The 24,126-nt window shown below is 53.8% G+C and overlaps 1 protein-coding gene and 1 long non-coding RNA gene across 2 annotated transcripts in view; one reads left to right on the forward strand and one right to left on the reverse strand.

Annotated features, from left to right (window-relative positions):
- Window positions 1-24,126, reverse strand: part of LOC103351799 (uncharacterized) — an 82,752-nt gene that overhangs the window by 44,681 nt on the left and 13,945 nt on the right. The window contains exon 2 of the long non-coding RNA XR_519498.4: window positions 23,406-23,668. This is a non-coding gene — a long non-coding RNA (uncharacterized lncRNA). The remainder of the gene's footprint in view (window positions 1-23,405; window positions 23,669-24,126) is intronic.
- On the forward strand, window positions 4,073-16,188 carry SUV39H1 (SUV39H1 histone lysine methyltransferase). Its single transcript, XM_008272579.4, has 6 exons — window positions 4,073-4,397; window positions 6,404-6,549; window positions 7,737-8,399; window positions 13,593-13,739; window positions 13,827-13,956; window positions 14,641-16,188. The coding sequence occupies exons 1-6, from the start codon at window positions 4,379-4,381 to the stop codon at window positions 14,772-14,774; spliced, it is 1,239 nt and encodes a 412-aa protein (XP_008270801.1). The 5' UTR covers window positions 4,073-4,378; the 3' UTR covers window positions 14,775-16,188.

Consider the following 24,126-nt stretch of genomic DNA (forward strand, 5'->3'; position numbering starts at 1 on the left):
GCTTAATTATTTAAAAAAAAAAAAAGCTTTCAGTGAGCACAATACTAGATCAAGAACACACTTGATGACCAAATCTCCCTACTCTCTGTGTGCACAACTCATACAGCAAGAACCTGCTGGGCAGGATGCTCCTCTCAATTGTAAAATTCAGTTCTGTCCAGTTCCTGGTGCAAACCACTAGCCAATTGCAACAGAAGATCACACAGATCTGCTCCAGAACATGAGCAAGCTGCCTCAGGCGCTGAGCCCGTTTCCTCATCTCTAAATGGTGATCATACCATCTAGATAAATGATTCCCACCCCTCCTCATCCTCCTCCTTCTCCTCCAGGACTTTCTCCCTCCCTCCCCCCAAAAAAGGCGTACCTCAAAACTGTCCTTGGGGCATCTGGCCTAGTGGTTACGACACCTGCATCCCACATCCCACATCTGGGTTCCATGTCCAGCTCCCTTCCCGACTCCAGCTTCCTGCTAATGCAGAACCTCCAGAGGCAGTGGCAATGGCTCAAGTGCTTGGGTCCCTGTCACCCATGTGGAAGACCTGGGTGGAGGTTCTGGCTCTTGGCTTCTGCCTGGGCTAGCCTGGCAGTTGCTAGCATCTGGGGAGTACACCAGGGGATAGGAGCTCTGTCTGTCTGGTGCTTACAGCTATTTCCAAGGGAGTAATTCAAAGCTCTGGCATATCACAGCCTAGACTTGAGGCCCCTATGCCTTCCTATTTCTGAAATCTAGGGGGTTCAAGATCTCAAATATTTTCCTTTACAGGAGGAAGAGGAGGGAATAGGGGAGGAAGGGGAAGGGGAACCCAGAGAGGGGAAGCCTCTCTCATCCGCAAGACCAGTGGAAGAATTTCTGAGCCATGGAAGCACGGGTGGCAGTGGGGTGTTGAGGAGGGAGAGAATGAGGGAGGTGGTGGGAGCTGTGAGGGAGGGAGGAGATGGAGGGCAGGGGAGCTAGCTTTGCCCCTTAAGAATTCCCTGAGGACAGGGACATTTGCCCTGAGCTAGAGAAGGAGGCAGTCTCTGGTTTCCTCTAATTTTTTCATTTCTTCACCCCTGTCTCCACTTCCCCACCCCACCCCAGGCAGGCAGATGGACACTTGGTCTAGGGAGGAGGGTCTGTCAGTGTCACTTATTTCCCCCTCCCAGTCCTCCACAGAAACCCTGGAAAATCAGTGTGTTGGGACTTTGTTCTGGAAGAGATCTTCCATCCCACAACCTCTGAACTGCTGTAAGTGCTGGGTACAAGAGTTGACTGTGAGGGGCAGGTGCTTGGCACAAGCAGTCTAGATGTGCCCACACTCAAGGCCAAAGTGCCTGGGTTCGAGACCCAGTCCTGCTTGCTTGAGTTCCTGCCACCCACTTGGGAGACCTAGATCAAGTTCTGGGCTCCTGACCTTGGCCTATCCCAGCCGCAGCTGTTGTAGACATTTGGGGGGTGAATCAGCAGATGGAAGAGCATGCTCTCTCTCTCTGCCTTTCAAATTAAAAAGAAAAAAAAAAAGAACTGTGAACAACTTGCTTGATCCCTCAGGGTCTCAGTTTCCTCAGTCCTTAATATGGGGGTAAAAATATTTTCCTCATGGGACTGCACTGGGAATTAAACCAGGCAATTCTGCCAAGTGTCAGGATCCTTGCAGGCTTCTGGAAATGTCAGGTGCTATTTTCACAGCTGTTGTTGTTGTTGTTATTGTTATTACTGGACTTCAGTGATCCTGAGTCATCATTGACTACAAAATGCACCATTATTTTATGTATTACTAAGAAAGACAAAAAAAAAGTGCTGCCATTTAAATTATGACTCAACCAGTACAGTCATGCATCAATTAAGGATGGGGACATATTCCAAGAAATGCATTGTTAGGTGATTTTCTTGTTGCGTGAACATCATAATGTGTACTTACCCAAACTAAGATGGGTGCAATGTCATTAGGTGACACCATCTTACGGGGACCACTGCACTTGTAAGATGCAGGCTGATTTCAGTTAAATGATTTAGATGCCCTGGCTGATGATTTTTAAAAAAAATATTTTATTTGTTTACTTGAAAGAGTTACAGAGAGGCAGAGGCAGAGAGAGGTCTTCCATCTGCTGGTTCACTCCCCCAGATGGCTGCAATGGCCAGTGCTGGGCTGATCCGAAGCCAGGAGTCAGAAGCTTCTTCCGGGTCTCCCACATGGGTGCAGGGGCCCAAAGACTTGGGCCATCTTCCACTGCTTTTCCAAGCCACAGCAGAGCGCTGGATTGGAAGTGGAACAGCAGGGACTTGAACCTGTGCCCATATGGGATGCCGGCACTGCAGGCAGTGGCTTTACCCGCTATGCCACAACACTAGCCCTGGCTGATGATGTTTTATAGCCCACACTCTGACTCCACATGTATGTTAGCTTGTGAAAAATTCATCACACCAGGCATCTATGGTCATGTGCTTTTATGTATGTGTGCTACACTCCAGTATGAGGTGTGCATGAAAATAGGCCAAATCTGTGCCACTTGCAATGAATAAAACTTGCCTTGGCCTGAACTTTGGGCAGAGCAGGATATACAGTAGGTACTAAATTAAGGCTAAAAGGATAGATGGCTGGAAATAGGGCACAGTCATAATAGGAAAAGCTCTTACCTTTGAGGTCTCCTACAAAGGTGCTAATCCAGAAAGATTCATTTTCCAGATGAGTGGGAAATACCCAAGCTAGAATCACTCACTTGAGGTGGTTCAGGTGAGAAAATTGCCTGTGGCCACACAGTTGAGTGCCTGGCGGAGCCAAGCAGTCAGGTAGCCAGGCTCCAGAACCCAGGCTCTTAAATCTCCTCTCCAGGTCCAGAGGGCCAGCGGTCATGTCTTCCATCACTGTCATGTCCCTGGAGTGGGAGGGCCCTGTCTGCCCAAAGAGACGGGGGTGGGGATATGGGGGGTGGGCACGTGAGAACCAGCATCTACACTCTGTTCTAGAATAGGGCTAGGGGACTGAGGTAGGACTTAGCTAAGCCCTTGACTGTTGAATTCGTGGCAGGCAGGGTAGAATGCCAGACAGGTTAGCCATGTTCCAGCCAGCTCACAGCTGGCCTGGTAGGCAGATGGAATATCTGTTGAATTAACTGCATGACTGTTTGGTGCACTATGTAACACGGGGACTAAGAGGGAGAGGAGCCACAGGAATCAGGCCTGGCCTGAGGGAATGGAGATACCAGATCTGCCACCAACGGTCCACCTCCACTGAATCACGGCACACTCAAGGGCCTGGCTCCATGCTCTGCTGGCTGACCTGTCACCCTCTAGATGCTGAGATCAGTGGGCTACTGACTACGATGAGAGGCAGGTGGAATGGGTCACAGGGCAGCTGGCCAGCAGCAAGACCGACATAGCTGCTTGCCTCGATGGTTCTATGTGGTTATGGACCGTGCGCCCTAACAGGATGCCAGCCTCTCCCAGGGGTCCAGAGAAGCAGAGGGCAGTGACAGGTTTGAAGGACCCATGGTCCGTTGCCTGAGGCTGAGATGAGTCGCCGGGGAAAGGCCAGGCTGGCTGAGCCAATGACAGGTGGCATGGAAACATAATTGTCCCTCTAGTTGCTATGGCTCTGCTCTGGGGCCTAGCTGGGTGGTGTGCGTGGGGTGTAACCAACGGCAGCTTGTCCTGACCTAATCACAGCCTGCCTGCCTGCCTGCCTGAGGCCAAGGCTGGATGCTGGAGCTGATGAGAGGATCTACCTAGGAGCTGGTCCCTGGGCAAGGGCTGCTTGACTGGCCCGCGCCATTGCATTGCGGGGACCGTCTGCGGGAAGGGCAGCCTCGCTAACAGCTGGGTGCCTGCCTCCAGGGAGTCGCAGCTGGCCCAAGGCACAAATGGATGCTGCCATTGACTGACAGAGCATGTGAAGGAGGCGGGGCCTGGCGAGACACCTGCCTGGGGAGACTGACCCATCGCCTATTTGAATAGGACAACTGACTGGGCAGCTGTCCGTGGCGCTGCTCCACGCTGGGTCACGGCCTGCTTGGGGTTAAAATGTGGTGACGGACTGACTGACGGAGGTAATTGGGGGTCTGACAGGACGGAGAATCCCCCGTACGACTGGCTGACAACGTGATTGGCTACCAGCGTGACAGACAGACCGGCGAACGGGCAGGGCCTCGGGCACCCTCAGCTACCGCTACCGCCGCCGCCGCCGCCGCCCAGACGCACTCTGGGAAAGCGCGGCGAGCACCCGCCTCCGGGACCGAGCCGGGTGGCGGGGAGGGGTCCGGTCACGGCTCGCCGGTTGGTCCTCGCCGGTGCTGCTCGCGGGGAGGCGCGGCCAATAGGCTGCGCGTTCCCGGCCACGCCCGCGCGAGCTCTCTTCTCGCGAGGCCGGCTAGGCCCGAATGTCGTTAGCCGTGGGGAAAGATGGCGGAAAATTTAAAAGGTGAAGCAGTGGCGGCAGAGGCGCGGGTTCGCTGGCCGGGCCGGGTGGGCTGGAGGGGTGGCGTCGCGGGCTCGGGGTCCTGGCGTCCAAGGCCACGGAGCCCGGAGCCGGAAACCCGGCGCAGAAAGGAAGGGGCTCGGGGAGCGCGGGCCTGGTGCGCGGGGCTGGGCGGGGCTGAGGGGAGGGGGCGCGCTCCTCGGAACGCGGTGGCCGCGGGGCTAAGTGGGGACGCGGGAGAGGGGCGCGCGCGTTGCAGATCACGACCGGAGCGGCGCGCGCACGCGCAGGGGCTTGTCGGGGAGGCCTCGCCCGCGCGCGGGAAAACCGGCCCCCGGTGACCGTTACCCCTACGGTGTCCACGCGAGACGCCGGAAGGGGAGGGAAAAGAAGCGGGGACGGACCCCCAAGGGGGCTCTTCAAGAGAGAGGGTTCCTCCAGCTGAGGGGAATAGGAGCTTCCCTCTTGGGAGAGCCGGACTCCCCCATGTGCAAGGAAAGCGGGGTGACCATGTTGGGGGAGCTCCTCTATGTGCGGACAGCTGCGAGGAGTGTGCGTTCCACAAGTGGGAGGGGGACCTCTGCGAGGCAGGAGAGCCCAGTTGTGGTCCGCGCCTGAGCCCGTGGCAGGAGGTGTTAACAGGGACCACTTGCGAGGGTTGGAGGGGGGGCGGATTTCACGTGTATGCGAGGGGATTGCATCGCAAGGAGAGGAAAGCGTGGGCCCAGGCTTAGAGTCTCCACTAGGCCTTGCCTAGGGGGTGGGGGGAGCCCACGGAATAATTACGAAAAGCTCTTGTACATTTCTAGATTGACATCTAGGCTATTTCGTCATAAGTTTAAATAGGCTGGAGTTTTGTAATGGCAGGCAGGTAGCAAATATTAGACAGTTTTGAAAGACGAAGTGGGGACGTGGAGTTGAAGTGCTCTGTGACATGCTTTGATAAAATGGCTTCTAAAGCATATTAATTAAGAAGGTGCCTTGCATCAGAAAGAAGGATACATTGTTTTTAAAAATCCGTCTTGAATGATCTTGGTAGCCCCAGAAAGATTCCAGGTATGTTTCAAAGAATGGATGTCACTAACCTATATTGCTTTGCCTGTTGCTGACTTCAGAGCGGTTTCACCTTTCACAGAAATGTGATTGAGACAGAAAGTCAGAATGCAGTGTGGAAGAAACAAACTTTGTAGGTTTAAAGTCCCCAGACTAACCATTCAAGGAAGCTTCCTGTAACATAGTATCATTCCACAGTCCTGTAGTCATCATTCCAAAATCTGAGTGCTGAAAGCTTTTTCTTAAATTTGGCACCATTCATGGCAAAAGGAGATTGATTATAAGGTCGGACTGTCCAGTGAGGTTACCTTATCTTACATCTTTATTTCAACTACTTAATGTGAACCTTTGCACTTTTGCTACAGAGCGATCAGTGCACTTGATTATGGCTTGATGTGCCTGTCCAGGCTGGGAGTGTTTGCACATGGACAGGACATACCTAGAGCTACACTTCTAAAATCCAAAAAAATGCTGAATTCTAAAACTCATCCAGCCCAGGAGCTTCAGATAAGGGGTTGAGGACCAGTCTTTCCAGTTATGCCTTTGTTTGGTGCCCTGGAGGTTTTAATCCCCTCCCCTCCCCACCCCCTCCCTGGGCAATGCACCCTACTGAGATGGGGGGGGTTGTCCCTTTCTTTTGCAAAGTGGAAAGAAAGGTGATCCAGAACCTAGGTTGTTTTAGGACTGGTGTAGAGGGAGTCTGAAGGTCTGGGAAGATTCCTTTAGGCCAATCCCTATAGCAAATGGCACTTGGCGGCACTTTGAAGTTCACTGCCCCAGGGGTAGCCTTGGGCAGTAAGCACTGAGGTTCCCTGGAGTGGCTGTTGCAGAATTTTCCACTTTGGGGAAGACCTGTGGGGTCAATTTCACTACGTCTGGGGTAGCCCAGAGAGGATTTGGAGCCCCTGGCCAGGTCAGGCTGCCCAGTAATGATTCTTTCCGCCTTGTCGTTCCAGGCTGCAGTGTGTGTTGCAAGTCTTCTTGGAATCAACTGCAGGACCTGTGCCGCCTGGCCAAGCTCTCCTGTCCTGCCCTTGGCATCTCTAAGAGGAACCTCTATGATTTTGAAGTCGAGTACCTGTGTGATTACAAGAAGATCCGCGTGAGTCTGCAGTGACCGGGCCCTAGGGGAAGGGGGTAGATCTTGGGAAGTTGGCTTCCTACTGGGTCATGTTCCCGCCACCCCCCCCAATCTGTGCCTAAAAGGGAAATTTCTCTTCTGATCCTGAAAAACTAGGATGAGTAGCCTCTCTCCCCTCCCCATTTTACAGGTAGGAAAACTAAGTGGCTTTCTGAGGGGGCAGAAGCCAGAATGAATCCCCAAGTAAATGTCTCATGCCACGTCCCTAGGAAGGTAAACCAATCGCGGAGACTGAGATGCTAAGCCCAGGAGTGAGCTGGTGATAGCTAATGGTCACTGGGCACTTTCAGTGTGCCAGGCGGTTCCTCTCAGAGACTCATTTAATCCCTGTGCCTGGAAACTGTTAAGTATTAACTGCTGTCAGAGAAGGTACCCGCAAGAGAGTTAAAAAACAGGCCGGAGCCAGCAAGCCTTGTGTTTAAATCTGGCTTACCAGAACCCTCTGCACTTTACTTTCCTCATCTGTAAAATGGGCATGATCTATAGTACCTACCTCATAGAGCTTCGTGAGGGTTAGATGAGTAAATATTATTCTAAATTGCTTAGACTACATAATGAATGCTAGAAAAAAAAATTAGCTCTTATTTTACACACTGTGGCCCAACACATTGAAATAGCGTACCTGAGGCAGCAAAGCTAAGGGAGCTTGAGGGTTTGTACCCAGGCTGTTGAACTAGCATCTGCTGTTGAGTGCTCTCCTGTGGCTGCCTCTCAGCAAGCAAAGCTCCTTCCCTGTGGCTGCTGTGTGGAGGGCAGCCTATAGGGGTGAGGGGGGCCGTGGGAATGGGGGCCCAGGCCGGCCCTGACGGTGATGACAGTGATGAAGGTTTGAAGGGACCAGAGTCTGGATGTATTTTGGAGGTGAGGTTGGCAGGAGGTGCTAAGGGATGGGGGGGGGGAGGGCTGTGAGCAAAAGCTGTCAGGAGGGAATGGGTTTGAGAGATTCACTTCCAGATTCGAATTTGGCCAAATACTAAGGGGGAGAGCAGGATTGGAACTTCATTCTCTTCCTTGCAGGCCCAGTCCAGAAAAAGGGTGGGGCATGGGGTGGGTGTTAGCTGTCAGCTTTGGATGGAAGCCCCACGAGAGCTGGTTGCCCAAGGGTCTTGCCACTCACGGTGCCCCTGTCCGTCCTGGTCCCCCAACAGGAACAGGAGTACTACCTGGTAAAGTGGCGCGGATACCCAGACTCAGAGAGCACCTGGGAGCCCCGACAGAATCTCAAGTGCGTGCGCATCCTCAAGCAGTTCCACAAGGACTTAGAAAGGGAGCTGCTGCGGCGGCACCACCGGTCGAAGCCACCCCGGCACCTGGACCCAAGCTTGGCCAACTATTTGGTACAGAAAGCCAAGCAGAGGCGGGCGCTTCGGCGCTGGGAGCAGGAGCTCAATGCCAAGCGCAGCCATCTGGGACGCATCACAGTGGAGAATGAGGTGGACCTCGACGGCCCCCCACGGGCCTTTGTGTACATCAACGAGTACCGGGTTGGGGAGGGCATCACCCTCAACCAGGTAGCCGTGGGCTGCGAGTGCCAGGACTGTCTGTCGGCACCTGCTGGAGGCTGCTGCCCTGGGGCGTCCCTGCACAAGTTTGCCTACAATGACCAGGGTCAGGTGCGGCTGCGAGCCGGGCTGCCCATCTATGAGTGCAACTCCCGCTGTCGCTGTGGCTACGACTGCCCCAATCGCGTGGTACAGAAGGGCATCCGCTATGACCTCTGCATCTTCCGCACAGATGATGGGCGTGGCTGGGGTGTGCGCACGCTGGAGAAGATCCGCAAGAACAGCTTTGTCATGGAGTACGTGGGAGAGGTAGGAAGATGGGACTGGGGTGTGTGTGTGTGTGTGTGTGCGCGCGTACATGCGCACAGCTCTTCCCATCATGTGTCTGCAGCATGTGCCCAACCTATGGGTAAGGCCTGGCAGGGACTGGTATTCCAAGCCGGGACATCACAACTTGGCCATGCTAATGGCTAAAGAATACTGAAATCCTTCCCAGTGGGGTGGATTTTTCAAGGGTCCCTGGCCGAGCAGAAAGGGAGGAACTGGGGCCCAGGGCAGGGCAGTGTGGTCTGGCACACGACTGCGGCACCTGGAAGGTGCTTCCTCTTCTCGTCTCCCGCGGGCCAGGCGGTGCATGCTCCGAAGGAGCCCCTTTCCTGGTCTGCACAGAAGGAGCACGAGCTGGCTGGTGTCGGATGTAGTGGTGTTGGACGGAGGATGCCTACTTCCTCCTCTAGACTTGCAGGCTGCTGGGCCACTGTAGTAGGAGTCCCCAAGGCTTTAGTGACTGCGCCCATTAAAAGGTAGCTTACTCATGGAGCAGTCCTGTGTGGCTGTGCCTCCTCTCACACAGCGACTCACACACCTAGGCCTTTCCCTCGCATGCCTTAGCTGTGCCTTAGAGCCCCAGAGTCACACTAGATCCCTAGCGTTGCCTGGTAGATGGGCCAAGTAGGGAATAGGAAAGGTGGGTGCTTTTTTTTTTAATGATTGATTTATTTGAAAGGCAGGTGAGAGAGAGAGAGATCCATCTTCCATGTGCTGGTTCACTTTCCACATAGCCACAATAGCTGGGGATGGATCAGGCCAGAGCCTGGAGCCAGGAACTGCATCTGGGTCTCCCAAGTAGATGGCAGGGGCCCAAGGATTTTGGCCGTCTTCTGTTGCCTTTCAAGGCACATTAGCAGGGAGCTGGATCAGAAGCAGAGGTGGCAGGAGTCAAACCAACACTCCGATATGGGATGCGGGTGTCAACGGTGGCAGCTTAATGCTGGCCCTGGGGGTAGGTTCTAATGGGTCAGACCTGGTCATAGTGCACATCCCTGCTCCCAGTGGCTGGCATTGGTCCTACCTCCAATGCAAGGGAGGCCGGGGCTTGTGCTTTAGCCATGTGTGCATATGGGAAACACAAGAGGTCTGAGGGAATAGCAGGTGTCTACAGCAGGAAGTGTCCTATTCTATGATGGCCATTTAGGGTGGGGCGATTCCTCATGCATTGGGGGACATCTAGGCCTCCCTGGACCTTGAGTGTTTAAACCCATGAGTGTGCCCTGCCAAAGTGAAACCCCCCAAATTTCATATTCCCATAGGCCCCTGAGGGGTGTACAGCACAGAGGACTGACAGTCTGGCTGAGGATTCGCCCACACCCCAAAGAACCCTATGGGTTCCTCGTGCTGGACAAAGGGTCTGATGGTCTGGAGAAAGCAAGTGGTCACACCCAGAGGGTTCCTGACAGCGGGAGCAGGAAAGGTCCTGACATTGTGTGGGAAGAGGGATCTGTACCCCACACTGACCCCGACATCCCACGGTGACCCCAGCTTGAGCTAGCCACATTCCAGAGGACCCTGGTGGTCTCGTTTAGGAAATGTCCACACCCGTGCTGTCCTGGGGATCAGAAGGAAGTGGCCTTGTCCTAGGAAGAGGGATCTAGGCTGTCTGGAAGAGACTGGGTCCACACCTTCAGCGTGCCAACACTCTGGAGCAGTGTCTAGACACCATGGGGTGCTGCCAGGCCTGGGGGCTGTCCTGAGCCTCACCATGCTGGGGCCTGGAGGGAAAGCTGTCTACACAAAGGATCCTGACGGCCGAGGGCAGGGGAGCCTGCCGTCTCAGAGTGCCCTGGACTGCTGACTCTTTCCTTAGTGTCCTTACTCCTTTCCAGGGCCCTTCTCACTCCTGCCCTCAGCCTGCCCGCTGTCTACACATTCTCTTGTGCTATCTCGTGGCCTTCCTCTTGCCATGTTTGGGGACTTCCAGGTCCCCTCTGCCTTGCCCCCCAGACCCAAGGGTCCTTCTGATGCTGCCACAGGTCCCTAAGCACTGCCAGAGCCAAACTCTGCTTTCCCACACCCCCTCTGACGAGGCAGCCTGGGAAGATGGGCCCTGGAGCCTGGCTGCCCCGGCTTGAATCCCATCAACTCCAGCACCCATCAGCAGTCACTTAACCTCTCTCTGTCTCAGTTTCCTAATCTGGAAAATGGGAATGATAATAGCACCCACCTCATACGCTTGTTAGAAGCGTTAGACAAGTTACTGCATGTGCAGCACTGGGACAAAGCACTTGAACAGCGTTCAGTACACAATTAGGTTATTTACGTAATTGTTAGCCAGTATGGTCCAAAATTCAGAAAATCCAAGGATTTTTCTAAGCTGTCTGGCCTCAAAACCCAACCTGACCTGACAGGGGCCTATTTGTAGTCTCTATCCCACTTGGGGTGAATATTCATAAATTAGGTTGTAGAAATATGATTTCACTGGAGGATGTGGTGCTGCCCCAGACGCTGCCAGGGTGTTCGGTTTTGGAGGCCACATCACCATGCCTGTACACCATGCTGTCCTTCCACTGAGGGGACACAAGGGTCGGCGCCCACAGTGCCCACCATCTGAGCTGCCCCGCCAGCTTCTGCACATTCGGTGGTAGTTTTCAATTCCCGCCCAGCAGGGAGTGCAGTCTGGCTGGGTCTCTTCCCAAGAGCCCCTGGCAGGTTGGGATTTTGTCACCATCATTTCCCCTTCTACAGCTAAGAAAACTGAGGCCCAGAGACCAGGAGTAACTTGCTCAGAGTCACAAAGCTTGTAAAGTGGGTACAAAGAGAACGGGTCCAAGTGTCTAAAACTGGTGCTCTGCCAGGCCTGGGGGCTTTTTGTGGGGGTGGTGTGCCAAGGGTGTAAGAGAGACAGAACACTCAGGATCCCCCAGCCAGGAGGGGGCAGAGCAGCAGCTGCCTCCTAGTTTGCTACTTCCTGTTTGCGTCAGCAGCCTTTCCAAGCTGCCAGCTTAGAGCCCATCTTCCCCATTCATTCTGAAGAGCCGCTAGGGTGCAGAGACGTGGAAGTTTTTCTGCCTGAAATTTTCAAGGTGGCCCCCCACGACCGACCGAGTGGGGCTGAAAGGAAGCCAGAGGAGGAACCGTTTGTGCCCTGGAGGGCTTGCAGTGTGACTCACTCCTGGTGAGACTGGGGGAGCAGGTAGGGGCAGAACAGGTGGGACGACGGAGGCCGGGAAGCATACAGGCATACCTCCTGGCTGCCGGAGGGGCTTGCAGGGCCAGAGACGGCTCCCTCCCACCCACTCATCCTGCACATGGGCCAGGAGAGGCTGCCCCTGCCTTGATCCCAGGAGCAAGCTGGCCAACTCCTGCAGTGGTTGGCAAACAGGAGGCTCAGGACGGCGGCCCAGAGAAGGCGCACTGGAGCTGACTCCCCACTGGGGACGGTGGTACAGGGAGATTGACCTTGATCCACTTTGCTCGGAACATCCCTGGGGCTCTTGTACCCTGAGGTGGCAGCCCCCACTCTGGTGTCACAGCTCTCTCAGGGTCTGCACCTTGCTCTGCAGGAAGTATTTCTTTTCCATTGCCCCTCTGACCCTAAGTGCTCTGTTCTGATCGCTGCCCTGCACAGTGGATATCTGAGTCTGTCTCTTTTGTCACCACTCTGTAACCCCTGAGGCTAAAAACCAGGCCTTGTTCCTGAATCTACCCTTCCTGACTGGGACCCCTGCAAGCTGGGGCTGGACGCAGGGTAGGCCTCAAGAAAAATCCACTAGATGAATGAATGAATGAACAAAACAAAAATTGAGTGTCAGGGAGCCAGGTTTCTCAAGGAAGAACTGGAGCATGGGCTGGCGGTGGCAGTGTGAACAGGCAGGGAACAAACAAGAGGACGCCAGCGTGCTTGCCCCGGCTAGAGAAAAGAGGGCAGGCAAGCCCGGAAGCAAAGGCTTGGTCCCTAGCCCACATGAAGAGGGTGGCCAAGGACCTGGGTCTGTGACAAAGGGAGATGGACAGAAGAAGAGACACGGGCGGGGGGAAGGGAGTTTTTGAGCTGTCACTGGGACCCGGGAAGTACACAGCAGTTACTGCATGTCCGCTGCGTGCTGCACAGTGTTCCGGCAGAGACAGGGAAGGAAACCCGGGGGAAGGCACTCGAGGGTGAGGAGGGGCAGTCCCGGGTACTGTGGGACCCTCACCCTGAGCAAGGCATGGTCACCTGCACTTTGGGGGCCTGCCAGAGGCTGCAATCACTGGCCCTGCAGGGGAGAGAGGAGAGCTTGGCGGGGCGGGGCGGGGCGTGCTGGGGTAGAGAATCTACTGACAGCATGTGAGAGATGAGAGCAGGTTGGTGCCGGGACGGTGGGGTGGCTTCACGCTCGCTAGGACAGATGGGACAGCTGGGGAGGAGGAGACTTGGGAGGAGAGGCCACTGCCGTCTTGGCTGCCAGCTGTTGGCGCTGGCACTGTGTGGCCCATGGAGGCCATTACCCGAACTCTCGTCTCTTTTTCCTGTTATCTCCCCTCCCTCTGCCCATCTCTCTGTGGCATTCTGTCTCTTAAGTTTTTGGCCTTAGTCTCTTGCCATCTTGGGCTCTCAGAGCTCTTGGCCTTGGACTTTCTCCAGGAATCTTGGTCTCTTGTCTGGACCTGGGTCTTTCGTGCTACCATCCTATGTGTTCCACCTGACTCTGCCTCTCTCTTCTCTTTCCCATTGTCTCTGTCCCTTTGCCCCCATCCCACATCCTCTTTCTTCTCACCATCTGCACAGCCATGCTGTGCTGCTTTCCACGCTGCCACTGGCCCTGGGTCAGACTCTCTTGTCCTCATGATGCCCTAGGTCTCCTCATTGCCCGTGATCCGGCGCTACCCGCACACCCGGCCCACTGACGTCCCATGCCCCCCAGGGCCTCTTGCTCTGTCCCAAGGGTATAGGAGGCTCTGGGAAGCCTTACGAGGAGGAATTTTTCTTCTACCCTAACTATCTCTTGTGCCAGCCTCTGCCCCCTTGCAGGGTTCCCTGTGCTATCCAGAGGCCTGAGGACAAGTGGGCAGTGCCCTGAGAAGAGCTGACAGACCCCCTGCATGGTGGCCCGGCTGCGTCCCTGTGCTCACTGTGTCTTCAGCAGTGGGGGGTGGGGGTGGGGTGGGTGAAGGTGGGGGGCAGGCACAGGCTGCCTGTCCTGACCCTCTGTGGCCAATCTCCCCTCCTGCTTGGCCCTTTCCCAGATCATTACCTCAGAGGAGGCGGAACGGCGGGGCCAGATCTACGACCGCCAGGGCGCCACCTACCTCTTCGACCTGGACTATGTGGAGGACGTGTACACCGTGGATGCCGCCTATTATGGCAACATCTCCCACTTTGTCAACCATAGTGTGGGTACTCCCAGCGGGAGGGCAGGGGGGTGGGAGGGGCATGCCGGCCGCCTCCTCACCCCGCCCCCACTGTTCTTTCTTGCCCAGTGTGACCCCAACCTGCAGGTGTACAACGTCTTCATAGACAACCTTGACGAACGGCTGCCCCGCATCGCTTTCTTTGCCACAAGAACCATCCGGGCAGGCGAGGAGCTCACTTTTGATTACAACATGCAAGGTGGGGGTGGCAAGGGGCTGGGGGCAGATGCACATAGCATCATGGCACGTGAGGACCCCTCCTCCAGGCAGCCCTCACCAGTCACTCAGAGAACCAAGGGAAATACTTGGGCAGGGGCTTTAAGATACTCTTCCTGACTCCCATTTTCCCATTGTGATTCCTCGTTCTCTGCCTACCCCGGGGGGGGGGGGGTCCTTATTCCCACACTCTGAATCCCCAGCCCTGAGACACTCAGAGCGTCTCTCAAGATCCTAACCAGCACTCCAGCCTTGTAGTTCCCCCACCCTTAACCTACTCTGGCCTTAGCCTGTGCACACCTGTATAGCTTCCAGCCAGGTCATTCCTCCATGGCAGGAGAGTGCAGACAGCCCACTGGATGCCCCGGGGGGCTTTCATCACTGACTTGCACCTGAGAGCTCCTCTGGTTGTTTCCTGACAGGCCCTCACCTCCCCCAACAGCCCCCCCCCCCCGGCCTGAACACCCATCCCCCAGGGTTGAGCCCTGGCCCTACCCCCAAGACCTCTCCTACCTCAAATCCCAGACTGCTCCCCAGCCCTAAGATCCTGGGGTGGGGGGTGTCTCGCGGTAGAATGGGTAGCGGGACACTTCACCTGGACCTTCTAACAACTCTCCTCCCTCCCTCCCTCCCTCCCTCCCTTCCATCGGTGGCTGTGACTCCACAGTGGACCCCGTGGACATGGAGAGCACTCGCATGGACTCCAACTTTGGCCTGGCTGGCCTCCCCGGCTCCCCCAAGAAGCGGGTCCGTATTGAATGCAAGTGTGGGACTGAATCCTGCCGCAAATACCTCTTCTAGCCCTTGGAAGTCTGATGCCAGACTGACTGAGGGGGCCTGAAGCTGCCCACCCCTCCCCCACTGCTGCCCTCCTGTCGGGGAACGACTGCCAGGGCCTCACCTGCCTCCACCTGCCCCCACCTGCTCCAGCTGCTCCAGGGTCAGGGCTACGGTGAGGACCAACTCCAGGTGTCCCCTTTCCCTGTCCCAACTCCACCTGTGGGTTGCACTTAGAAGCCCCACCCACCTTCGGAAGTCAACTTTTGACGCCAGGGCTTTCTGCAGTTGGGATTCGGGGCCCATGCAGGAGGTCCAATGGGGTATGCTCCAGCCCAGCTCCCCCAAAAAATGTGTGTTTTTGCACCTGCTTCTGCCTGGAGCTTGAGGAGTCCATTGCAGGCCTCCTCCCTGCTGCCCCAACAGCATGGGGAAATAACCCCCAGGGCGGGCCCACACATCAGAGCCCAGCGCCCCCAGCCTGACCGGAAGCTGCTTCCTTGCCACAGAAGCTCTGTCCTAGTGCAAGAAAAAGGGCTCATTCTGCTTTCCACACTGCCTCCTGTTGGCCCTAAGAGCTGGCCAGGCTCTGCAGGGCTGCGCGTCTGAGAAGTGGACGCCCACACCTCAGGGGAAGGGGAGTGGGTGCCGGAGGCCCACTGGCCAGCGAGAGAAAGGCAGCCCAGACCTTGCCAGCCCTGGCAGTGGGCTGGGACCGAGCTCTGCTTTCAGGGAGTACGGAGGGAGATGCCCAGGGGCTCTCGGGAGCCCTGCCCTAGGGCATGATGCCTGCTGGAAGAGCTGGAAGGAAGACCTAGATAATCCAATCCCTAGATAGCACTTAGGACAATGATGTGCATTGACGGGGAGGGAGCTGAGGAGGTGCCAGGCACTGGGTGGGGCACCTGGTCCACGTGGATTGTCTCAGGGAAGCCTTGAAAACCACAGAGGTGGATCCCAGGAAGGGCCCATGTGGCAGAAGGTGAAGTACAGGCTGGACATGGGGGGGTGGGGAAGGGAAAGTGTCCCTGTCAGGACTTGGTGAGGTGAGAGGGAAGCCACTGCTGCCTGCTAGCCCCAGCCCCATCCCCAGCCCCAGCCCTTCGCACTCACCCTGGGCCCACTGCTCTCAGAAGTTGCCTGCCTCCCAGTGTACAAAAGGCCAAGGTTCTGATGGCTGCCTCGCCCCTCGCTCCCCCACCCCACGAGGTCTTCTCTAGGAAGCCTTTCCTGACTACCTGTGCCCAAGCGCCCCTCCGTGAGACTGTGTGCCCTGCTATCAGATGCCAGGTCTGTGTGTTCGTCTGTGTGTCCGTCCCGTCCCTCCCTACTCCTTAGATGGACCTTCAGGCATGGACTGAATCTGGTTTTCCTCTTGTGTAGCCCTCAGCCCTACCCAGCTTGGAGTAGGCATCAATAAAGTGAGATGTTGACCGAACAAGGTATGGAAGATTGAGGACCGTGTGTCGGAGAGGGTGGGGGGATGAGAGCCCGGGGCGCTGCGGTTGCCCAGGGACGTGTCCCTCAGACCTCAGCCATCTGACCCTAATCCTCCCAATTTGGGCCTGCACACTGTACCCCCTTGTACCATCATCTACATAGCATCTTGACCCAACATAAAGCTCACTTTATCCTTACATTTTTGAACACACTTAGAAAGCAAGCTCAATCTGTTGCTGTCCAGTTAGATAAACAAACCATCATTACTAGACATAAACAAAAATAACCAAGCAAAGCCAGGAGCACAGTGGGGATGCAGCAGTGTGGGTCAGGTCCTAGCCAGACTCCCTGCTCTCAGAGCCTTCGAACCCGCAGCCTGCCCCCTGCATTCAAAGGGCAAGAAGCTGCTGCAGGTGTTTCTGGAGCACCTGCATGGCAAGACATGATGCTGCAAATGCGCTCGCTCGCTTGTCCTCATCAGCCCTTGGCCTGAAGGCGAGCCAGTGCTCTTTGGTTTTGCTCAGAGGCCTCACGTGCTGTGACAGATGCCCAGATATCTCAGAGACAGATATCCCAAACATCCCAAAAGACCTCTTGTGCCCTGTGACCGAGACCCAGCCCCAACTCCCCAGATCTCACGCATGGGACACCTAACATACTCAGGCCTTCCAAATCAGCTCCTTAGACCTGAAACACCGACCCCACACCTCTTGGGGACCACATAACCTGAGACACGCACCTTCAGACACAGACCCCAAATAATATCCAAGCTTCCATAAAACAGCTACAGACACCCAAGCAGCTCAGATCTCACAGCTGCTTCACTGGGATCGGGACTAAACATGCATCAGAGGACCTGCCTTCTGCAGAGGAGATGGACAAACACTGACCAGACCTCACACCCTGGGATAGTACCACCCACACTCTGTCAGACCTCCACATTGCACATGCTGCCTGGGATAGACTACCCAAACAGCGGGGCTGTCAGGGCCTGCGATATCCGAGAGACCTCACACTCTGCCACAGACCCCCAGATGGTTCTGAAACCCCATAACCTCGCACAGAGACCCCCAGACTGCTCAGAGCCCTTACTCTAGAACATAGTGCCACAAATAACTCACAGTCAAGTCTCAGAAAAACCCCAAGAGCTCCGAGATCCCACATCCTGGAAGCAGCCCACTCAGAGGATTCATACCCTGGGGACAAGTGTCTATGCAGCACCTTCTGAAGCAGGCCCCTAAACAGTTCTGAGTCAGGGCACCTGGGAACAGACAACCAGTGCTTTGTAACCCACACACCCAGGGCCTTGAAGATTTGCTTAGAGACCTCCACAGAGCTCAGAGACTTCACAGTCAGGGATAAAGACCCTCCAGTTTCTCAGTGGGTGCAAAGTCAGGGACAAAGATGGACAAGCAGCCCAGAGATCTCACAGCTACTCGGGCCACCAGACTGCTCAGAGACCTCACACCTTAGATGCCGTACTAGAGAGCTCCAAGACCACATACACTCAGGAACACAGGCGCTAACACAACCAGAACTCACCCCTGAGATGTCATAATTCCCCAAAATAGCTCAGAGTCGCTGTACACTGAGGCCCCCAAACAGCTCAGAGGCCGCATGCTGTGGTCCACTGAAGGGATCAGAGACCTGAAACTCTGTGTACCAATCCTGTGTATAGCTTAGACACCTCACACCCTATGATAGAGCCCCCAAGTCAGGTCATCCTGGCATAACCCCGGATAGCTTAGAAACCTACCCTAGGCTCAGATCCCCACACAGTTCCGAATCTTCCCACTCTAAACCCAGACCTCCAGAGGACTCAGAAATACCACATCCTGCACTCAAAACCATTAGTGGAACGTGCACTTTGTACTTATGTCCACAAAGACTTCAGACACCTGACAGTCATGGACACAGATCAACTCATACTCTGTGCCAAGCCAGCTACAAACAGTGATCTTAACTGGGACACAGATCCAGAACAGCTTAGGGACCTCACACCGTGGACACAGCCCCCAAACTTCTAACCCGGGAGATGGATGAAAACAGTTCATAGACATCACATCCTGGCTGCCAGCACCTTGTGTGATGGGACACAAACTCCCACCCTCCCAACCTGGAAAGTAGACCTACCAAGAGGCCAGAGACCTTGCACAACAGACATTCAGTGCCAAAATGCTCAGAGTTAAACTACACTCTACGACACAGAGCCCCAAACAGCTCAGTGACATGACATCCTGGGTACAGACCCCCAAACATCTCAGAGACATAAGAAACTGGTAACAGAATGCCATAACGCTCAGAGACCTCCAACCCTGAAAACAGACCCCTAGTAAGTCAGACACCTCCGTCTCAGGGAATGAGACTCCCCCAACAGGAACTACCTCACCCTTGGAAACAGCCCAACAGCTGAGGGGCCTTGACAGCAAGGGACATAGCGATCAGAGACCTCACATGTTAGCACACAGAGGGTGCAGCACCTCAGAGGCTTGAAACCATCATAATTCACCATCACTAGAAACAGAGGCTGAAACGGCTCAGAAAAATCCCAACAACCCATAATATCACATTGGGACACAGGCCCACACCAGTCTAGAGCAATGACACACTAGGCACAGACACCCACACACATCAGAGTTGTCATTTGAAGGCCGCAGACACACTGAAAAGAGAGGCAGCTAAGTAAGAAGCTCAGAGACATCATGTTTTGCATAGAATTAAGAGATTTCACACACCAAATATAGACCCCCCCAAACAGCTCAGAAAACTCACTTCCTGCTCCACACACCCCTATTCAAAGTGCAGAGACCTTGACCCTGGCGGGGGAAGGGGGGAAACAACCTAATGCGACTGAGATTTCCCAAAAGGAAGAGACGTCACACCTGAAAATATTTCCCAAACAGGTGGAGCAATTCTGAAACCAAAAGAGCTTCAAGGACCACGTATCCTAGGACTCAGGTAAGCCGAAGAGCTCGGAGGGCTCTTAATGTACACACAGTCCCTGCCAACATCCCCACGAACTCCCCACCCCTGAAATATAGACCAGGATCCCTGAAATCCAGGGTTTGGAAAGCCTTCTGAGCCTTAGGGTATAGACTCCCCAAAACAAAATTCACAGAATAATTAGGGTAGAGGCGAAACCTGCACTAATTCAGAGACTGCCAATCATGGAACACACACCCACCCAAAGAGATCAGTGACGTCACATCCTAGATATACACCAAGCAACGGCTCAAAGACCTTAGCTCCTGCGACACACACAAACAGCTCAGATGACTCAAATTCTAGGAAGCGCACGCCCAAAAAACAGAGACCTCACATCCTGTGACACACACTCACGGAAAGATCAAAAAACCGCACAAGCTGAGATGTCCGCCCACAAGCACTTCAGAGAAATAACATCCTACAAACAGATCATAGAACTCATTCCCTGGGACGTGAGACCTTAAAAATATCAGAGATACACCCACAAACAGATCAGAGCACTCATACTCTGGGAGCTAAGCCAAAGAACAGGGCAGGACCCCTACATATTGGGGCGCATGCCCGCAGAGAGCGTGATATTCTACCCAATGGCAGATCATACACCTGATGCTTGTCATGGTTCATGCTCAAGTGAGGACAGTACTAGCTACCTGGAAATGCACCCAGAAACCAAGCTGAGCCCTCAAACCCCACAATATACTCTCACTGCCATGTGAGTCACGTGCTGAAAAACACACCCACAAACAGGCTGTAGGCCTCACAACCATGACGTATGCCCAGAAACACCTCCGAGAACTCACACCGTGTGTGGGACATAGACCATTGCACAGGTCAGGGAGCTCACATGCTCACACTCATACCCACAAACAAATCGGAGAGCTCAAATTCTGCAACACACAGCTGCAATCAAGTTAGCCACCTCACAGGCCAGGAAAATACCAGAAACAGAACACAGACCTGACACCATGCAACACAGACCCACGGAGAGATCAGATCACACATCAGCATGGACAGCAGACACCTCCACCATCAGACACACACACACACACACACACACACACGCACAGGTCCCGGAGCTCACATCCCGGGATGTGCCCCGACAACCAAACTGAGGCACCCCAACCTGGGACATCGTGTTCGTTTTCTGTCGCTGCTGAAACAAACCACCACAATCTTTTGGTCGTAAAACAACACAAATTTATTGTCTTACGTTTCCGCAGATGAGAAGCCCGACAAGGAGTTTTACAAGGTAAAAGTCAAGGTGCTGGCAGAGCCGACTTCCTCCTGGAGTTCTTCTGGGAGAGGCCAGTTCCTGGAGGACGCCTGCATTCCTGAGCTCAGTGCCAGACCCCCACCTCACACCAGTCTCTCCCCCCACCATGAACCCATCTCTCTCTCTCTCTCTCTCTGACCCCTGCTAATACTGTAGCATCATCATTTCTCTCTGCTCCCGCCACTGCAATGACTCTTGCCTTCATGCCTCCCTCCTATAAGGATGCTGTGATTCCCTTGGGCCTAGCCAGAGAATCTGGGGTTTCTGCCCATCTTAGATGCTCACCCTAATCTAATCTGTAAAAACCCCCTTTCTGTGTAAATTAGCACAATCGTGGGTTCCAAGAATTAGGAAGTGGACATCTTTGGGGTGTCATCATCCAGCCACCAGAGCCAAATAGGGCAAACAGTACACAGACCTCACTTGAAGCAACATACTTCCAAATAGATCGGATACCTCCCACCAATCTAACATAACATCCCCAAAGGGCAGAGCTTCTCATTGTTGGACACACATGCAAAACTGCTCAGAATCCTCCATCGCTTGGGATTAAACCCATAAACACGTAGGAGAACTTCCCATCTGAGATGTAGACACTCAGAGAGGTATGGAGCTGACAGCACAGCATCCACACCCACCAGGAGACCAGGGACCTCACATCCTGGGAAGTATAGCCCCAAACAGATCCAACCTCCAGACCCGAGACAGGTACACTTACACACACACACACAGCAAGGAGAAACACTTTCTCAGAGATAAACCCCACCAAACAGGTGATGCACCTCACAAAATGGGACATGGAACAACAAACTCAATAGCCCCCACACTCTACAGACTCGCACAGAGATCAGACCCTGCCATCCACATACAGCGATCGACTTGCACCAACAGAGACCTCAAACCCTACAACATGAAACCACAGACAGCTTAGAGACCTGACATCCACGCCGTACACCAACAATGCGTGCAGAGACCTGATCCTGCAAGACATGTACCCACACATAGATCCAGGATCTCACGGCTTGAGGCAGATACACATGCACGGATCAGGGATTTAAAATCCTGCAACACAGGCTTATACTCAAGGCAGAGACCTCACATGCTAAGAAAAGGAGCCCCAAATAGGCGATGGATCTGAGATCTTGCACTCATATAAAGAGATCAGAGATTTTATGTCCTGAGACATACTCCCTGACAGGTCTGCGGTTTTCAAACTAAGGGAAGTAACCCACAAAGCACTCAGTAACTTGCCAGTCTGGACACATACACACCTCAACATACCAGAATATATATGATATAGACAGATCTGCAAATAAATGACATCTGCTTGGAAATATACCTAAAAGACCTCAGAGATCTGACAAGCTGTCCTACGCACTCCCCAATAGCTCAGAGAACTCACTTCCTGGAGTGTGCATCCATGAGGAGTCCAGGGAGCAAACGTTTCCTAGGGCCATGCTGTCACGAACAGGCCAGAAGGCTCAGGTGCCCGGAGGATATCTCCAGCACAGGTCAAACACCCCAGACATTCCACATCATCAGAGCCACCCACAAACAGATCAGGAAAGTCCCATCGCGGGACATACACCTACAGACAGATCCGAGACATCACAGCCTCGACACAGACCCTCACACAGACCTCACATCTTGGTTCATTTGCCTGCAAGCAGACCCGAGAATTCACAACATCAGATGTAGCCCGCATGCCTATGAAGAAGGCCACATCCTGCAATACATACCAACAAAGAGACTAAAAACTTCACAATCTGCACACGTAGCCACAAAGCAACCAGAGGCCTCAAATACCACAAATAGTTCAGAGTCCTCACTCTGATTTCAGACTGATCAGGGAGCTGAAATCCTAAGGACATGCACGGGCAAGTGGATTAGAAGCCTCACAACCTGCACCTGAATCCACAAAGACACCCACAGCCTTCAAACTGCAACACATAGCCACAGACGGATCGGCACTTTCAACGCTGGAGTCATGTACGGTAAACCAATCAGAAAGTTCGGATCCTAGGATGTGCTTCCCAAACAATACAGAGCCCATACAGACCTGAGACATGCACCCACAAATAGCTGAAGAGATCTCAAATCCTGCGACATACACCCACAAGTCAGAGACCCCACAGGCCAGGAAAACACCAGACATAGATCACAAGTGCCCACCAACGGATCCGAGAGATCTCGTGCTGGGACATTTATCAGCAAACATATGAGAACCCTCCACCCTGAGACATACACCCACAAACAGCTCAGAAACCTCACGCCTTGGCCACACAAACCTAAACCGATCAGACAACCAACATCCTGCTATATATAAGGAGACTTCAAAAAGTTTTTCCAAAAAATGGAATTAACTTCAAGTGTGTTTTGGTGTGAAAAACTTGAAATTCACAGTGTGTGTGTATGTGTATATGTGTGTGTGTGTATAATGTGTTTCCATGAAATTTTTGAAATAGCCCCCATTTTTGTACCAGAATAAACTTATCTTCAATTCCATTTTACCACAATCTTTTGGAAGTGCCCTCATATGCAACCAAGAAAATCAGAAACTTCTGATCATCAGTAATGTCCTCCAAATGGATGAGACTGAACTTTCTGGAATCTATTCCACGAAAAACTCAAAGACTCACACATAGGAATGCACTCCCAGAAATCAGCCTAAAGATGTCATATCCTAGGACATCCACACACAGGCAGCTGGAAAAACTCAGATTCTGGGACACACACACACTCAAATACTCAGAGCCCTCTCCGTGGGGTTCATACACCTACACACGCACCAGAGACTTCCCCCATCAGACACACACGCACACATGGAGCTCACATCGTGGAATGCACCTCAACACGCAGACAGACACCACGACCTGGGACAACGCACTCCTTTTCAACTGTGGCTGTAGCAAATCACAACCTCAGTGTCGTGAAACACCACTGATTTATGATCTTACCTTTCTGCAGGCCAGAAGACCCAAATGGGTTTTGGAAGGGCGACAGTCGAGTACGTCGGCGGCAGAGCTGCTGGAGGCTCTGTACCCTGGCCATTTCCACTTTCTAGAGCTGCGTGCCCTCCTTGACCTGGGGCTCCTTCCTCTGTCTTCAAGGCCAGCAGCAGTTCATCTTCAAACCTCTCTCTCGGATGTCTGCTGTGGGCCTCTTGTCGGCTTCTCTGCCTCTCTCCTCTAAGGATCCTGTGATTGCACTGTGATTCATACTACCAGACAGAGACAGAGACAGGGACAGAGACAGGGACAGAGACAGGGAGTCTCACTTTCTGGGACATCAAGCCAGAAACACATCAGGCTTATCTAAACAAAAGGAAACACACTCAGAAAGGACTGACAAAGTCCAGGGCAAATCCTTACCCCTTGGACTTACACACACCTCAACAGATCAGAGAATTCACAGGTTGGGACATGGAACAAAATTAGACTGGAGCCCTCCCGTCCTGGGACATAACACCCCCAAAAAGCTGAGGGCACAAATTCTGGAACACCAACCTCCAAACAGATCAACAGACAGAGACATAATCCCCTGCTACATATACCAGCATGGACAGTAGACACCTCCACCATCAGACACACACACACACACACACACACACGCACAGGTCCCGGAGCTCACATCCCGGGATGTGCCCCGACAACCAAACTGAGGCACCCCAACCTGGGA

The sequence above is a fragment of the Oryctolagus cuniculus genome, chromosome X (assembly GCF_964237555.1).
Source record: "Oryctolagus cuniculus chromosome X, mOryCun1.1, whole genome shotgun sequence".
Classification (NCBI taxonomy): domain Eukaryota; kingdom Metazoa; phylum Chordata; class Mammalia; order Lagomorpha; family Leporidae; genus Oryctolagus; species Oryctolagus cuniculus.

Bases quoted from the DNA above. Each gene is read 5' to 3' on its own strand.
- SUV39H1 (XM_008272579.4), top strand. The intron at 6,550-7,736 runs GTGAGTCTGCAG...GTCCCCCAACAG, and splicing joins GTGATTACAAGAAGATCCGC to GAACAGGAGTACTACCTGGT. The intron at 13,740-13,826 runs GTGGGTACTCCC...TTTCTTGCCCAG, and splicing joins CCCACTTTGTCAACCATAGT to TGTGACCCCAACCTGCAGGT.